The 14,375-nt window shown below is 44.6% G+C and overlaps 1 protein-coding gene across 1 annotated transcript in view; it reads right to left on the bottom strand.

Annotated features, from left to right (window-relative positions):
- Window positions 1-14,375, bottom strand: part of LOC308693949 (NACHT, LRR and PYD domains-containing protein 3-like) — a 57,895-nt gene that overhangs the window by 17,205 nt on the left and 26,315 nt on the right. The window contains exons 11-13 of the mRNA XM_081371142.1: window positions 1,980-2,150; window positions 1,287-1,457; window positions 566-736 (exon numbers count right to left, since the gene is read on the bottom strand). Of these exons, the coding sequence (XP_081227268.1) occupies window positions 566-736; window positions 1,287-1,457; window positions 1,980-2,150 (513 nt within the window). The remainder of the gene's footprint in view (window positions 1-565; window positions 737-1,286; window positions 1,458-1,979; window positions 2,151-14,375) is intronic.

Raw genomic sequence — 14,375 nt, 5'->3', positions numbered from 1 at the left:
TAGTGAGCTGAATGTTTCCGGGAACGGTGACATGTGATGAGTGCACGCAGGGCTGTGCACGCAGTAGTGCTCGGGCACGAGACATGAAGGCATCTGATTGGTTCTTTACATTCGCACCGAATGGCAGTGATTGGTCAGAGTTTTTACTGTCCTACAGCTGCTACAGAGGTCAGATTTTTTTCATTCCTTTTTCTGAACACATAATGTATTGACTACTATCAGAATGGAAGGACCATTTCACCCAGTATAAAAAAAAATGTTTCTGAACAGGATTACCTACCCTACCTTTAAGGTATGCATCAGCGTCCAGGTTATGCAGAGTAGAGTCAGACTCCAAACAGTTACGTACATCATGGTAGGCTACAGAAAATTATTCACTAGAACGTTGAGTAAGACAGCGAGTTAAAAGTGCCAGTGATGGATTTCTGAGTATACGTCCAGTGAGAGCTCATGTGTTCAATCATTTACAGCTCAATAAACTGAACTCACAGCAGCAGAAAGAGGCTGAACACTTCAAATATACTTTACATTGTGATTCATGTGTGAGAGTCAAATATGATCTTACCACAGTTTCTCCAGTTTACAGTGAGGATTCTGTAGTACATCAGACAGCAGATTCACTGATTTTCCTATTTTACTCCATGACAGATTCAGTTCTCTCAGGTGTTCAGGGTTTGATCTCAGAGCTGCAGTCAGAGCAGCAAAACCTTTATCTGTGACGCCACAATCCCTCAACCTGTAGAGAACAATGACACACACTTCACTCTCTCAGTTCAGATCAGATCAGTTTAGCAGTGAATCCATTATTAAAGAGAAAGTTCAAACTGAAAGCACAAATGAATATGTTTGATGGATCATTAGATTGAGATCCAAAATGTCACAAAATATGATCATAAAACATCTAAAGTATCATTCAATCAGGAAAAATAATCTCTTATTTGCACTATATTAAAATTCAGTCTTGTGCAAAATCTGCTTTAATAAATGACACTATTCACAACATGGGTTAGTTTTACTGTTAAGCCGAATACACACTGTGCAATTTTGGCCATGATTTGGCTGTCTGAGACAAATTTTTAAAATCCTAAAAGTTTCCTCTGATCTTAGGCCAAAACCTGAAGTGTTTGATAGTTAGCTCACATCACCAAGCGTGTGATTGATTGATGATGTAAAACGTGTTCAATCATTTACAGCTCAATAATCTGAACTCACAGCAGCAGAAAGAGGCTGAACACTTCAAATACTTTACATTGTGATTCATGTGTGAGAGTCAAATATGATCTTACTCTAATTTCTCCAGTTTACAGTGAGGATTCTGTAGTACATCAGACAGCAGATTCACTGATTTTCCTATTTTATTTCCAGACAGACTCAGTTCTCTCAGGTGTTCAGGGTTTGATCTCAGAGCTGAAGTCAGAGCAGCAAAACCTTCATCTGTGACGCCACAATCCCTCAACCTGTAGAGAACAATGACACACACTTCACTCTCTCAGTTCAGATCAGATCAGTTTAGCAGTGAATCCATTATTAAAGAGAAAGTTCAAACTTAAAGCACAAATTAATAAATATAGGCTAGTTTTACTGTTACTTAGATCTGTACTATGTGATATGTATGGAGTGTCAATTAGTGTGTCTGTGTTTTTTCATTTTACAGAATTAAAAACAATCCTTTAGAAAGTGTCAATTCAGAAAGATGAACATAATTAACAGTAAGAATGAATCCAGCATGTTCTTCATTTCTCAGTTCTGACTGTGTTGAGCTCGAGTCTGTTTAAAGTCAAGAGACTGAAATGTTGATTGTGTGTGAAAGTGTGTATTTTAGTGTGACTCTCAGTCCTGCAGTTTCATGTTATTGAGGATCAGCTCATGTGTTCAATCATTTACAGCTCAATAATCTGAACTCACAGCAGCAGAAAGAGGCTGAACACTTCAAATATACTTTACATTGTGATTCATGTGTGATTCAAATATGATCTTACTCTAATCTCTCCAGTTTACAGTGAGGATTCTGTAGTACATCAGACAGCAGATTCACTGAGTTTCCTATTTTACTCCATGACAGATTCAGATGTCTCAGGTGTTCAGGGTTTGATCTCAGAGCTGAAGTCAGAGCAGCAAAACCTTTATCTGTGACGCCACAATCACTCAACCTGTAGAGAACAATGACACACACTTCACTCTCTCAGATCAGATCAGATCAGTTTAGCACTGAATCCATTATTAAAGAGAAAGTTCAAACTTGAAGCACAAATTAATATGTTTGATGGATCATTAGATTGAGATCTAAAATGTCACAAAATATGATCATAAAACATCTAAAGTATCATTCAATCATAGGTTAGTTTTACTGATAAGCCGACTGCACACTGTGTGATTTTGGCCATGATTTGGCCGTCTGAGACAAATTTTTTAAATCCTAAAAGTTTCCTCTGATCTTAGGCCAAAACCTGAAGTGTTTGATCGTTAGTTTGTCTTTGTTTGGAAAGATGTTTGATGTGTTTCTTTTTCAAATGCACATTAAAAGCGACTCAAACTCGCAGTGCTTTCAGATGGAGCAGCGTTTACTACTGATCAGAGCCGTACGTCACCGACAAGCTGCACATAATAAATAATTGCAGCTTTTGCAATTTCATAATAACGATTAGCAAAATCGATTTCGTGTTAATGAATGAATGAATGAATGAATGAATTAATGAAGGTTCATTCGGTTACTAAAACATAGGACAGAATATATATGTACAGAAAATTTATTACAAACAAGGATGGTAAACGAAAAGGTGTAGGCTGAAGGGTGTAGGTGTAGGCTGAAGCCATGGCTTATTACGCCTACCCTATTTACAATAAAACACCTACCCATCAAAATTTAAGCATAAACAATATACATGTATAAACATATACATACATACACACATACATACATATATGTAACGGAGTAAAAATAGTTGCTAGTTAAATTATATTAAAAGTGATGCAACTGCGCCATCTAGGGGCAGTTTGATTCAGTGTGACTGTGGGATTTGCGTTGCATTTACCCACACTGGAGATAAAGAGATAATGGGTAAGTCACGCAATTTGGGAGGTCTGGGACAATCGATGTTTTCTTATAATTCGAAGTACATATGTCTCGTATTTTGTCACGCAATGTACTTATAATGATTTCAGTTAACTATTTTGAGTTTAGTTGATGATTTATGTGTCTTGTAAAGCCATGTTTTAGAGATTTGCAACCAAGCATATTTTCATGTGAACTAGCGTGCTAATTGTCATTTGCTTTACATATTTTGCTATACATATTTTTACTATTTAGATTGTTGTCCCGAGATCTATTTGCTGAATCCACGATTCCACACTGTCATACTGTGTTCCAGCAATAAAGAAACCTGATCCAAGTGGTTGTCCGTGGTGATGTGTAGAAGCAACAGTAGGATGGAGTGACCCCGTCACATTGGTGCCATGACTCATCGATTTGAAGTTGGATCTTCACCCTGACCTGGGACCATTCTACTGGACGGCTTCATCATGCTGTCAGGTGGACAGCATATCGTTTCGCACATTAGTATAGGCCTCAGTTGTTTTTATTTACTGATACATTTTTCTTTGCTAGTCTTATCTGACTATATTTCAAGCAGTTTGTTGTTACTGATTGGCTGACACTGTGTTACTGATTGTTTGATGTTGCATGATACGCCAATATGAGCTACAGACAAGGGTATATCAGCACACCTTTTGGTGAAGGCATTGGTAGGGGGAGGGGGATTCCGATTTTTTTGGATTTTGACAGTCCTGTTCAGGGAGGTGACGTTCATGTCGTGGGGGATAGTCAGATTGCCGCAACGGCCCCTATAGCTAGTGGAGTCGGATTTTCTTCCCAGAATCACCACACTGAGCATGCACCACACGCACAAGTTGTTGATACGTCCACCCCAATCTCTACCCCCTGCTACCTGACATAGTGAGTCAAATGAGTGACATAATAAGGAATGTTGGTCAGCAGCTGGCGGATAGCGTTATCGCACGCCTCAGCCCAACACAAGCAGTGTCCACGCCTAGAACAGCACACATGCTCAACGCACCCACTAACACATCCACACAGAGTCTAGACTTGTCTCAAGTCCAACTGGTACCTCACAGGAAGGTGAAGGAGCCTCCAACCTTCAGAGGGGATAGCACAGACACAGTGAATGTTCGTTAGTGGGAAGACTTAATGAGGAGTTACATAGAGAAAATAAATATCAGAGCAGAGCAACAGGCAGAAGAAATACTCACGCATCTCAGAGGCCAAGCAAAAGATGTTGTGAAGTTTGGGATGAGGAACAGTGGAATTAAAGTAATTGAGAACCCGGAGGCCATCTATGGTCTTCTTTGTAAACATTTTGCTGCGGTCCCCTGTTCACCCCCTGTTCTCCCCCTAGCAGACTTTTACACTACACTGCCAAAGAGTGATGAGGGTGCATATGACTACTGGCTACGGCTCCATCAGGCTGCGGATGTTGCTACTGACCGGCTTAAAGAATAGGGTAAAACACTAGACTGCCCCGCCCTGGAAGTGACGCGCATGTTTATCAAAAATTGTCCATCTAGAGAGCTTGCCTTGACGTTCAGGTCAAAGACAATAGATAAGTGATCTGTTGAAGAGGTCCCAGATGTGCTAGATGAATATCACACTGAGATTCGCTCTAAGGGCACTGCCTCTGCTGTGGATAAGAGACTCAATGAGAAGGTGCACGTGAACAAGGTTGAAATGCAGTGCGCTGGTGTGTCTTCACCTGACAGACAAGACCTTCATGCAGCCAACTTAACTGAGTCCCCTGCTCTTGACCACGTCATCACAATGTTAGAAAAAATTCTACTTCAGAGAGCTACTCCTGCCCAGGCCATGTCAAACAGGGTGTCTAAGCCTAGACTTCCCAGGATTGAGGGTCTGAATACCATGCCATGTGCTGTATGTGGTCATGCTGCACATTCTGCCTTGACTCACTGTCGTGACAGGAAACTCTGCTTCCTATGCCATTCACCTGACCACTCTAGACGCAGCTGCCCAGCACAGAAGTCCGCTCAGTCGGGAAACTGATGGGTCTGCATCAAGAGGAGGACAGTGCAGACCCTGTTTGTGAGCCTCCTACTGACGAAACAGATGATTTTGAGTCACTATACCAGTCATTCAGTTCCAAAGTACCCCCAAGCATAACCGTTGTATTTCAAGGCCTACATAAAATACAGAGGTCTGATAGTTTGTTCTATACCACTATCTCAGCAGCGAACATAACTCTGAAAGCAATGATAGATAGTGGTTCCATGGCATGCACACTGAACGAAGCAGCAGAAGCACGCCTCTTGCAGCATAACTCAAGCCTGAGAAAATATTCTGCTGATGGGGTCATCATTGTCGGATGTGGCGGTCATCAAGTCACACCTAAAGCTATATATGATGTGGATGTGGTGGTGAACGATTGCAAGATGGTCATCCCAATGCTTGTGGTGCCTGGCCAGACTGATGAAGTGATATTGGGTAGCAATGCTATTAAGAAGATCCTTCATTTCATGAGAAAGACTGACAGCTATTGGCGGTTGATGTCTGAACCCAGTGGTGGCATTGATGAGGATTGTCATCACTTCTTCTCTGTTCTTTCAAATATGGAGAAATGGAGAGGTGACACAGTACCTGTCAAGGTTGGTACCAAGCGTGCTGCACAAGCCCTGAAAAGTGAAGCCAAAACGTCTCGATCGCCCCCCGGTGACTGGTCCTAGTATAGGTCATAACCCCCTTCTCCCCGTGTTATTCAACGGGACGTGAGAACAACTAAACAATTAAGTTACACTTCAAATATCTTTTTACCAAACGTGGTTTCTTTCATTTGCTGTTGTTTTTATCACGCTGATGTAAATTCAAGTGTCTGATTAAAAAATAAGTTGTTTTTTAGTTAGTTACGTGATGCGGTGGTGTAACGTCATGATGGACAGCTGTGATTGACAGGTTCTCTGAGCAAAGTAGTCAATGAAGCACCAACGGACATTTTTTTCGGGATCTTTGGAGGACTGAGGAGATTGTATTTACTTTATTTTAACAAGCCTCTTATCATACTGCAATCATTTTTTTGCCTGCCTGCATCAGCACCTATATCAGCAGGCAGCACAGTGGTTGTAGAACCAACTCAATCAAGATGCAGGCCAAGAAAGGTTTTGGTTGGTAGAGTTGTTGCACCGATGTGGGGCGACAGATGGCTGCCAGTGAAGATCATGAACCCCACCACTGAGCTGGTAGTGTTAAAGAGAAACACAAAATTAGCAGATGTGTCTCCCTGCATCGCTGCCGAAGACTTATCTCAGCCTGACAGCGTTCAAGTTTTCTCCCAAGCTGTGACAGGCGCTTCTACGACAAGGTCCAGAGGAGATATTAAGAGAGCATTGGATGAGCTTGGTCTACAATGACCTGGATCTGGATGCGTGTGAAGTCTCTGATCTGTGGACAGACAAGCTTTTGCAGATCATTGAGAGATATGAGACAATCTTTTCGCGGCACAAGTTGGACTGTGGAGAGGCATCTGACTTTGTGCACAAGATACATTGAAAAGCCATTCCGCCTGCCTTACCGCAGAGTGTGCCGCCAATATGAAAAGCTAAGAACAGCTCTCAATGATATGGAAGAAAGAGGCATTATTAGTAAATCCAGCAGTGAGTATGCGTCGCCACTGGTTCTTGTGTGGAAGAAAAATGGAGATCTGCGCATCTGTACGGACTTTAGATGGCTTAATGCAAGGACAGTTAAGGACGCACACCCACTGCCTCATCAGGCCGATGCTCTCGCTGCACTTGGTGGAAATGTCTACTTTTCCACCATGGACCTGACCTCTGGGTTCTACAATGTGCCTTTACATGAAGACCATAGGAAGTACACTGCTTTCTCTTCCCCCTTTGGTCTGCATGAATACAACCGGATGCCTCAAGGTCTGTCGAACAGCCCAGCTACATTCATGCGAATGATGCTTTCCATTTTCGGAGATGAGAATTTCACCAGTCTCCTATGTTACCTGCACTGAAAAAAATGATTTTTTGGCCCTGTAATTATTATTTCAATTATCTATATGAATTCTACAAAAAAATACCAATTCAGTGCTATTACTTTAAAATAGCAGTTTTTCATGTAGTGCATTACTTGGTGATTGTTTGTAATTATGTGTCCTCAGTTTTGTATGTAAATTGAATCATCAATTCAAGTAATATTCACTAAACCAGTTCATTGGCTTAATTAGTTGATATTTCCAAGTAAAATGTAATGGAGTGACATCAGTGAATCTGGCAACCTTCTCTGCATTCGGAGCATGACGTCAAAGCCCCTCCCCACATTTGAGCGGTCTTTCTCAGACATGTACCAGACAGTCCATGGTCCACATTTCGACGGTTGGCAGACTTGTTGACGGAGACGGGAAGAAGTGAATATGGAACCATGAAGGTAAGTTTTAAGCGAAACAAACTTTGTACGTTCCTGTTGGCTCACCAACTTAAGTCAGTTTCTCCGCACTGAAAGCAGCAGCGCTTGCTGCGCTAGCAAATATATATATATTTATATATCCTGAAAATTCAGCTTTGCATCACCGAAATAAATGATAATTTAAAGTATAATAAATTGAAAACCAATTATTTTAAATTGTAATAATATATCACAATATTAAATTTTTTTCTGTATTTTTGATCAAATAAATGCAGGCTTGATGAGCAGAAGAAACTTCTTTCAAAAACATTAAAAATAGTAATGTGTCCAAACTTTTGGCCTGTACTGTATATATAATATGCAGGGCCTGAACTTCAGCACGGAATTTATGATTGTGTATTTGTGAATAAAACGACCACGGTCCAGTTTGAAATAATTGCTGCACCGCTGCCATGGTGTATTTTGAAGAAAAAAAAGAAAAAGAAAAACTACTCGATGCGGACAAATGTGTGGCCTCCGTGTACACGCACTCGATTTCACTCAAGTCTTCATATTGACCTGTTTTAAATGCGACACCGAGCTGACACGGTATGCTGGACTATGAAACCTCAAATGTCCGCGTACAGTATGTAAATAAAAAAAAAAAATGAAATATCAGTGTGCATCCTTGAGTTAGTAGAAATGAGTTGAAAAGCATATAGATAACCTTTTATTTTTTTATTTTTTTTTACAGAACATATGACCTTCTGCCTGCTAATTTGGACTCCACGACTGACACAAGGTAAGATCAAATTAGTAATGATTAGGTTTAACTTTTCATATAATTTCTTTATGTGTGGCAGTTTGGTTTAATTTTGAGATGGTTAATTTGTCTGTGTCAGGTGCCACAACATGAGATGGATGTGTAAGATATGTAGCTTTGAGTCAGAGAAGAGGTTGGGATTGTTAAAACACTACAGACTAAAGCATGGAATGCTGGTCGCAGCCAGTCAGTCCCTTGTCTTCACACTGATTGCCCTTGCTCGTTTAAAACATTTAATGCCCTTAAGACCCATTTGTCTCGACACCATGTGGAGATGGTCACACAAAGTGGACCTTTTTCATTTACTTGTCTACTTTGCTGCTCTGGTTTTTTTGATTCAGAGAAGCAGTATTTTGAGCATCTTAACAACCACTTAAGGAAGTTTGAAGCAGTTGCATGTGTCTTCAAAAACTGCAACTTCAGTACAAATGTTTATACCACCTTTGCTACACATAGACACAGAAAACACCAGTCACACACCCTTGAGGATTTTAAAACTGAAGTATTAGGGTTAGGGTTAGGGTTAGGGTGTGGTCAAGCCCCTCCTTGAACTGCCACCTTAACGTGGTGGAGGGGTTTGAGTACCCGAATGACCCTAGGAGCTATGTTGTCCGGGGCTATATGCCCCTGGTAGGGTCTCCCAAGGCAAACAGGTCCTAGGCGACGGGTCAGACTAAGAGCGGTTCAAAACCCCTTATGATGAAGAAAAAACAGAGGACCGTGACGTCGCCCGGTATGGCGCAGCCGGGGCCCCACCCTGGAGCCAGGCCCGGGGTTGGGGCTCGTATGCGAGCGCCTGGTGGCCGGGCCTCCGCCCACGGGGTCCGGCCGGGCTCAGCCCGAAGGAGCGACGTGGGGCCGCCTTCCCGTGGGCTCACCACCTACAGGAGGGACCGTAAGGGGCCGGTGCTTAGAGAATCGGGTGGCAGTCGAAGGCGGGGGCCTCGACAGCCCGATCCCTGGACACGGAAACTAGCTCTAGGGACGTGGAACGTCACCTCACTGGCAGGGAAGGAGCCCGAGATTGTGGTTGAGAGGTTGAGAGGTTCCGACTAGCGATAGTCGGGCTCACCTCTACGCACAGCTTGGGCTCTGGAACCACACTCCTCGAGAGAGGATGGACTCTTCACCACTCTGGAGTTGCCCATGGTGAGAGGCGGCGGGCTGGTGTGGGTTTGCTTATAGCCCCCCAGCTCAGCTGCCATGTGTTGGAGTTTACCCCGGTGAACGAGAGGGTCGCTTCCCTGCGCCTTCGGGTCGGGGATAGGTCTCTTACTGTCGTTTGTGCCTACGGGCCAAACGGCAGTGCAGAGTACCCGGCCTTCTTGGAGTCTCTGGGAGGGGTGCTGGAAAGTGCTCCGACTGGGGACTCCGTCGTTTTACTGGGGGACTTCAACGCCCACGTGGGCAACGACAGTGACACCTGGAGGGGCGTGATTGGGAGGAACGGCCCCCCTGATCTGAACCCGAGCGGTGTTCAGTTATTGGACTTCTGTGCTAGTTACAGCTTGTCCATAACGAACACCATGTTCAAGCATAAGGGTGTCCATCAGTACACGTGGCACCAGGACACCCTAGGCCGTAGGTCGATGATCGACTTTGTGGTCGTTTCATCCGACCTCCGGCCGTATGTCTTGGACACTCGGGTGAAGAGAGGGGCGGAGCTGTCAACTGATCACCACCTGGTGGTGAGTTGGATCCGATGGCGGGGGAGGAAGCTGGACAGACTCGGCAGACCCAAACGTACTGTGAGGGTCTGCTGAGAACGTTTGGCCGAGTCTCCTGTCAGAGAGATCTTCAACTCCCACCTCCGGCAGAGCTTCGACCGGATCCCGAGGGTGGCTGGAGATATTGAGTCCGAGTGGACCATGTTCTCCACCTCCATTGTCGAAGCGGCCGCTCGGAGCTGTGGCCGTAAGGTCTCCGGTGCCTGTCGAGGCGGCAATCCCCGAACCCGGTGGTGGACACCGGAAGTAAGGGATGCCGTCAAGCTGAAGAAGGAGTCCTATCGGGCCTGGTTGGCTTGTGGGACTCCTGAGGCAGCTGACAGGTACCGGCAGGCCAAGCGGACTGCAGCCCGGGTGGTTGTGGAGGCAAAAACTCGGGCCTGGGAGGAGTTCGGTGAGGCCATGGAGAAGGACTATCGGTCGGCTTCGAAGAGATTCTGGCAAACCGTCCGGCGCCTCAGGAGAGGGAAGCAGTGCCCTACCAACGCTGTTTACAGTAGAGGTGGAGAGCTGTTGACCTCAACTGGGGATGTCGTTGGACGGTGGAAGGAATACTTCGAGGATCTCCTCAATCCCGCTGTCACGTCTTCCATTGAGGAAGCAGAGGCTGAGGGCTCAGATGTGGACTCGTCCATCACCCGGGCTGAAGTCACCGAGGTAGTCAAGGAACTCCTCGGTGGCAAGGCACCGGGGGTGGATGAGATCCGCCCTGAGTACCTCAAGTCTCTGGATGTTGTGGGGCTGTCTTGGCTGACACGCCTCTGCAGCATCGCGTGGCAGTCGGGGACGGTGCCTCTGGGATGGCACACCGGGGTGGTGGTCCCTCTTTTTAAGAAGGGGGACCGGAGGGTGTGTTCCAACTACAGGGGGATCACACTTCTCAGCCTCCCTGGGAAAGTCTATGCCAGGGTACTGGAGAGGAGAATCCGGCCGATAGTAGAACCTCGGATTCAGGAGGAACAGTGTGGTTTTCGTCCGGGCCGTGGAACACTGGACCAGCTCTATACCCTCTACAGGGTGCTGGAGGGCTCATGGGAGTTTGCCCAACCAGTCCACATGTGCTTTGTGGATTTGGAGAAGGCATTCGACTGTGTCCCTCGCGGCAGCCTGTGGAGGGTGCTCCGGTAATATGGGGTCCGGGGCCCTTTGCTAAGGGCTATCCGGTCCCTGTACGACCGGAGCAGGAGCTTGGTTCGTATTGCCAGCAGTAAGTCAGACTTGTTCCCGGTGCGTGTTGGACTCCGGCAGGGCTGCCCTTTGTCGCCGGTTCTGTTCATGATTTTTATGGACAGAATTTCTAGGCGCAGCCAGGGGCCGGAGGGGGTCAGGTTTGGTGACAACACGATTTCGTCTCTGCTCTTTGCGGATGATGTTGTCGTGTTGGCCTCATCAGACCAGGACCTTCAGCATGCACTGGGACGGTTTGCAGCCAAGTGTGAAGCGGCTGGGATGAGAATCAGCACCTCCAAATCCGAGGCCATGGTCCTCAGTCGGAAAAGGGTGGCTTGCCCACTTCAGGTTGGTGGAGAGTTCCTGTCTCAAGTGGAGGAGTTTAAGTATCTTGGGGTCTTGTTCACGAGTGAGGGAAGGATGGAACGGGAGATTGACAGACGGATCGGTGCAGCTTCTGCAGTAATGCGGTCGATGTACCGGTCTGTCGTGGTGAAGAAAGAGCTGAGCCGCAAGGCAAAGCTCTCGATTTACCGGTCAATCTACGTTCCTACCCTCACCTATGGTCATGAGCTTTGGGTCATTACCGAAAGGACAAGATCCCGGATACAGGCAGCCGAAATGAGCTTTCTCCGCAGGGTGGCTGGGCGATCCCTTAGAGATAGGGTGAGAAGCTCAGTCACCCGGGAGGAGCTCAGAGTAGAGCCGCTGCTCCTCCACATCGAGAGGGGTCAGCTGAGGTGGCTTGGGCATCTGTTCCGGATGCCTCCTGGACGCCTTCCCGGGAAGGTGTTCCGGGCGCGTCCCACTGGGAGGAGACCCCGGGGAAGACCTAGGACACGCTGGAGAGACTATGTCTCCCGGCTGGCCTGGGAACGCCTCGGTGTCCCCCCAGAAGAGCTGGAGGAAGTGTCTAGGGAGAGGGAAGTCTGGGGTTCTCTGCTTAGACTGCTGCCCCCGCGACCCGGCCCCGGATAAGCGGAAGAAGATGGATGGATGGATGGGTATTAAAAAGCCAACCTAATGAACCCATGTTTGCTCAGGATGAGACCTGTGTGGAAGAGAGCTTAGAGCTTTGGGATGGGGAACCACAGGAGTTGTCTCATGATATAAAAGAGAAATTTGGCCATCTATTTTTAAAGTTGGAAAGCATGTTCAATGTCCCAAACAAATGCATTGATGAAATAGTAGATGAGCTTCAGTTTATATCCACCTCTGCATCTGGTCCACTTTTAAGAGATGTGGTGGTGTCCACCTTGAAAAGCCATAATTGTGATCTGGATCCAGCCATTATCTCAGATTTAGTGAAAAATATTTGTGAGACACACCCTATAAGTACTGCCTTGGGGACAGGTGGCCCTTTCACAACTTCATACAAGAGAAGAGAATTTATGAAGAAGCATTTTTCAGTTGTTGAACCAGAACACATACTTGATCAAAAAAGGGCAAACCCTTCCAGTATGTCCCAATATTGCCCTCCTTGCAGGTCCTAAGTAAGTCTTTTCAAGAAAACACATTTGAAGGTGAAAACAAATCTGAAAATGACTTTAAGTACCAGACATTTCGTGATGGATCTCACTATCAAAAAAATTTGTTTTTCTCTGTAGAGGTAGTGTTAATTTCGTCACCTATTTTTAATTTAGTCTTAGTCTTGTACCAAATGTCCTTGTTAGTTTTAGTCATATTTAGTCATTCACATATCTTTTTTTGTTAGTCCAGTTTTAGTCGACTAAAAGTCTTGTCCTTTTAGTCTAGTTTTAGTCAAAAGAAAACTCAAGGTATCTTAGTCAAGTTTTAGTCGACTAAAAGTCTTTTAATTTTAGTCTAGTTTTAGTCAAAAAAGAACAATATATTTTAGTCTAGGTTTAGTCAAAAAAATTGCCTTTTTTTTAAATAACACATTATTACTGAGATTATTACTGATAAACATTTCAGTAAAAAAAAAAGTGTTTCACATATCTCAAACATTGGTTAAATGTCATAATTACCTGACAAAATACACTTGTTGAATGATTTTTGTTGAATGCAAATGTTAAACGTGTCTGGTTTACAATTTCTGATTTAGGACTCGATCTTGACTGCACATCACATGTTTTACTTTATTGATACTGCTTTTAATCGTAATGCAACGGACCGGTCATCGGGACATAAGCTGTCATGTACAATAAAAGAGCCTGCGCAGCGACAGGAAATATGATTTAACACAAAAAGCCTGCCTAGACGGTGGACTTGCGCTCAGGATTTTTTTATAATTTTTTTTTATTTTTTGAGTGCCGTGTGCGGACGAATTCTTTCTACGCACACACTGTTTTATTTCTTGATAACAGACCGGTGCTAACTATAACACACCGTTGCCATGAAAAACAGAGCGTTGCCATGAACACACAGGATTCTGCAGAGACCGTAGAGACGGAGCGCACTATTTTCTTTAGCGGAAGCAATTCAATCATTTTTAAATCAATAAACTCCTTTTTAAATCATCATTTTGTGTCAAATTATTTATTTATTTGGTAGGTAGCAATGTAATAAGTGGGATCCGAACTCGTTCTGAATATTTTAAAGGTGTAACAGCTGATGAAAAAGCAGAGACGATTATAGACGAAAATTAAGAGAGATTTTATCTTAGTTTTTATTTTATGCAAAACATTTTCGTCTCGTCTTTTTTCGTCAACAATAATGCATGTTAATTTAGTCTTAGTCAGCGTTTTTGGACAGTGGTGCAGTCTTGCCATCGTCTCGTTTTAGTCATGAAAAATAAGGTCGTTGACGAACATATTTCGTCTCGTCTGACGAAATTAACACTATGTAGAGGAGAACAGAGTGAGTCTCATCCTGTACACTGATGACTTTGAGGTATGTAATCCTCTTGGGACATCTCGAAAAAAGCACAAAGTCACAGCTGTCTATTGGGTGTTGGGAAACATTCCAGTGCAGTTACGTTCTACATTGACATCAATCTACCTTGCAATTCTGTGTAAGGCTGAAGACACCAAGCAGTTTGGATTCCAGCGAGTTTTAGAGCCACTGTTAACAGATATCCAAAGCTTGGAGAAAGATGGTCTTTTTGTTCCAGCGTTAGGGAAAGCCATTAAAGGGACTGTGGTCAGTGTGGTGGCAGATAATTTGGGGGCGCACTCTGTGGCAGGATTTGTCGAAAGCTTTGCAGGGTCATACGTCTGCCGGTGTTGTGTTGGGGAGCGATCCAAGTTTCAGTCCAATGAAGTGAGATCTGGGTCTTTTCATCAAA

Source organism: Scardinius erythrophthalmus (genome assembly GCF_964197995.2).
Source record: "Scardinius erythrophthalmus genome assembly, chromosome: 7".
Lineage (NCBI taxonomy): Eukaryota > Metazoa > Chordata > Actinopteri > Cypriniformes > Leuciscidae > Scardinius > Scardinius erythrophthalmus.
This window is presented reverse-complemented; position numbering and strand designations above follow the sequence as displayed.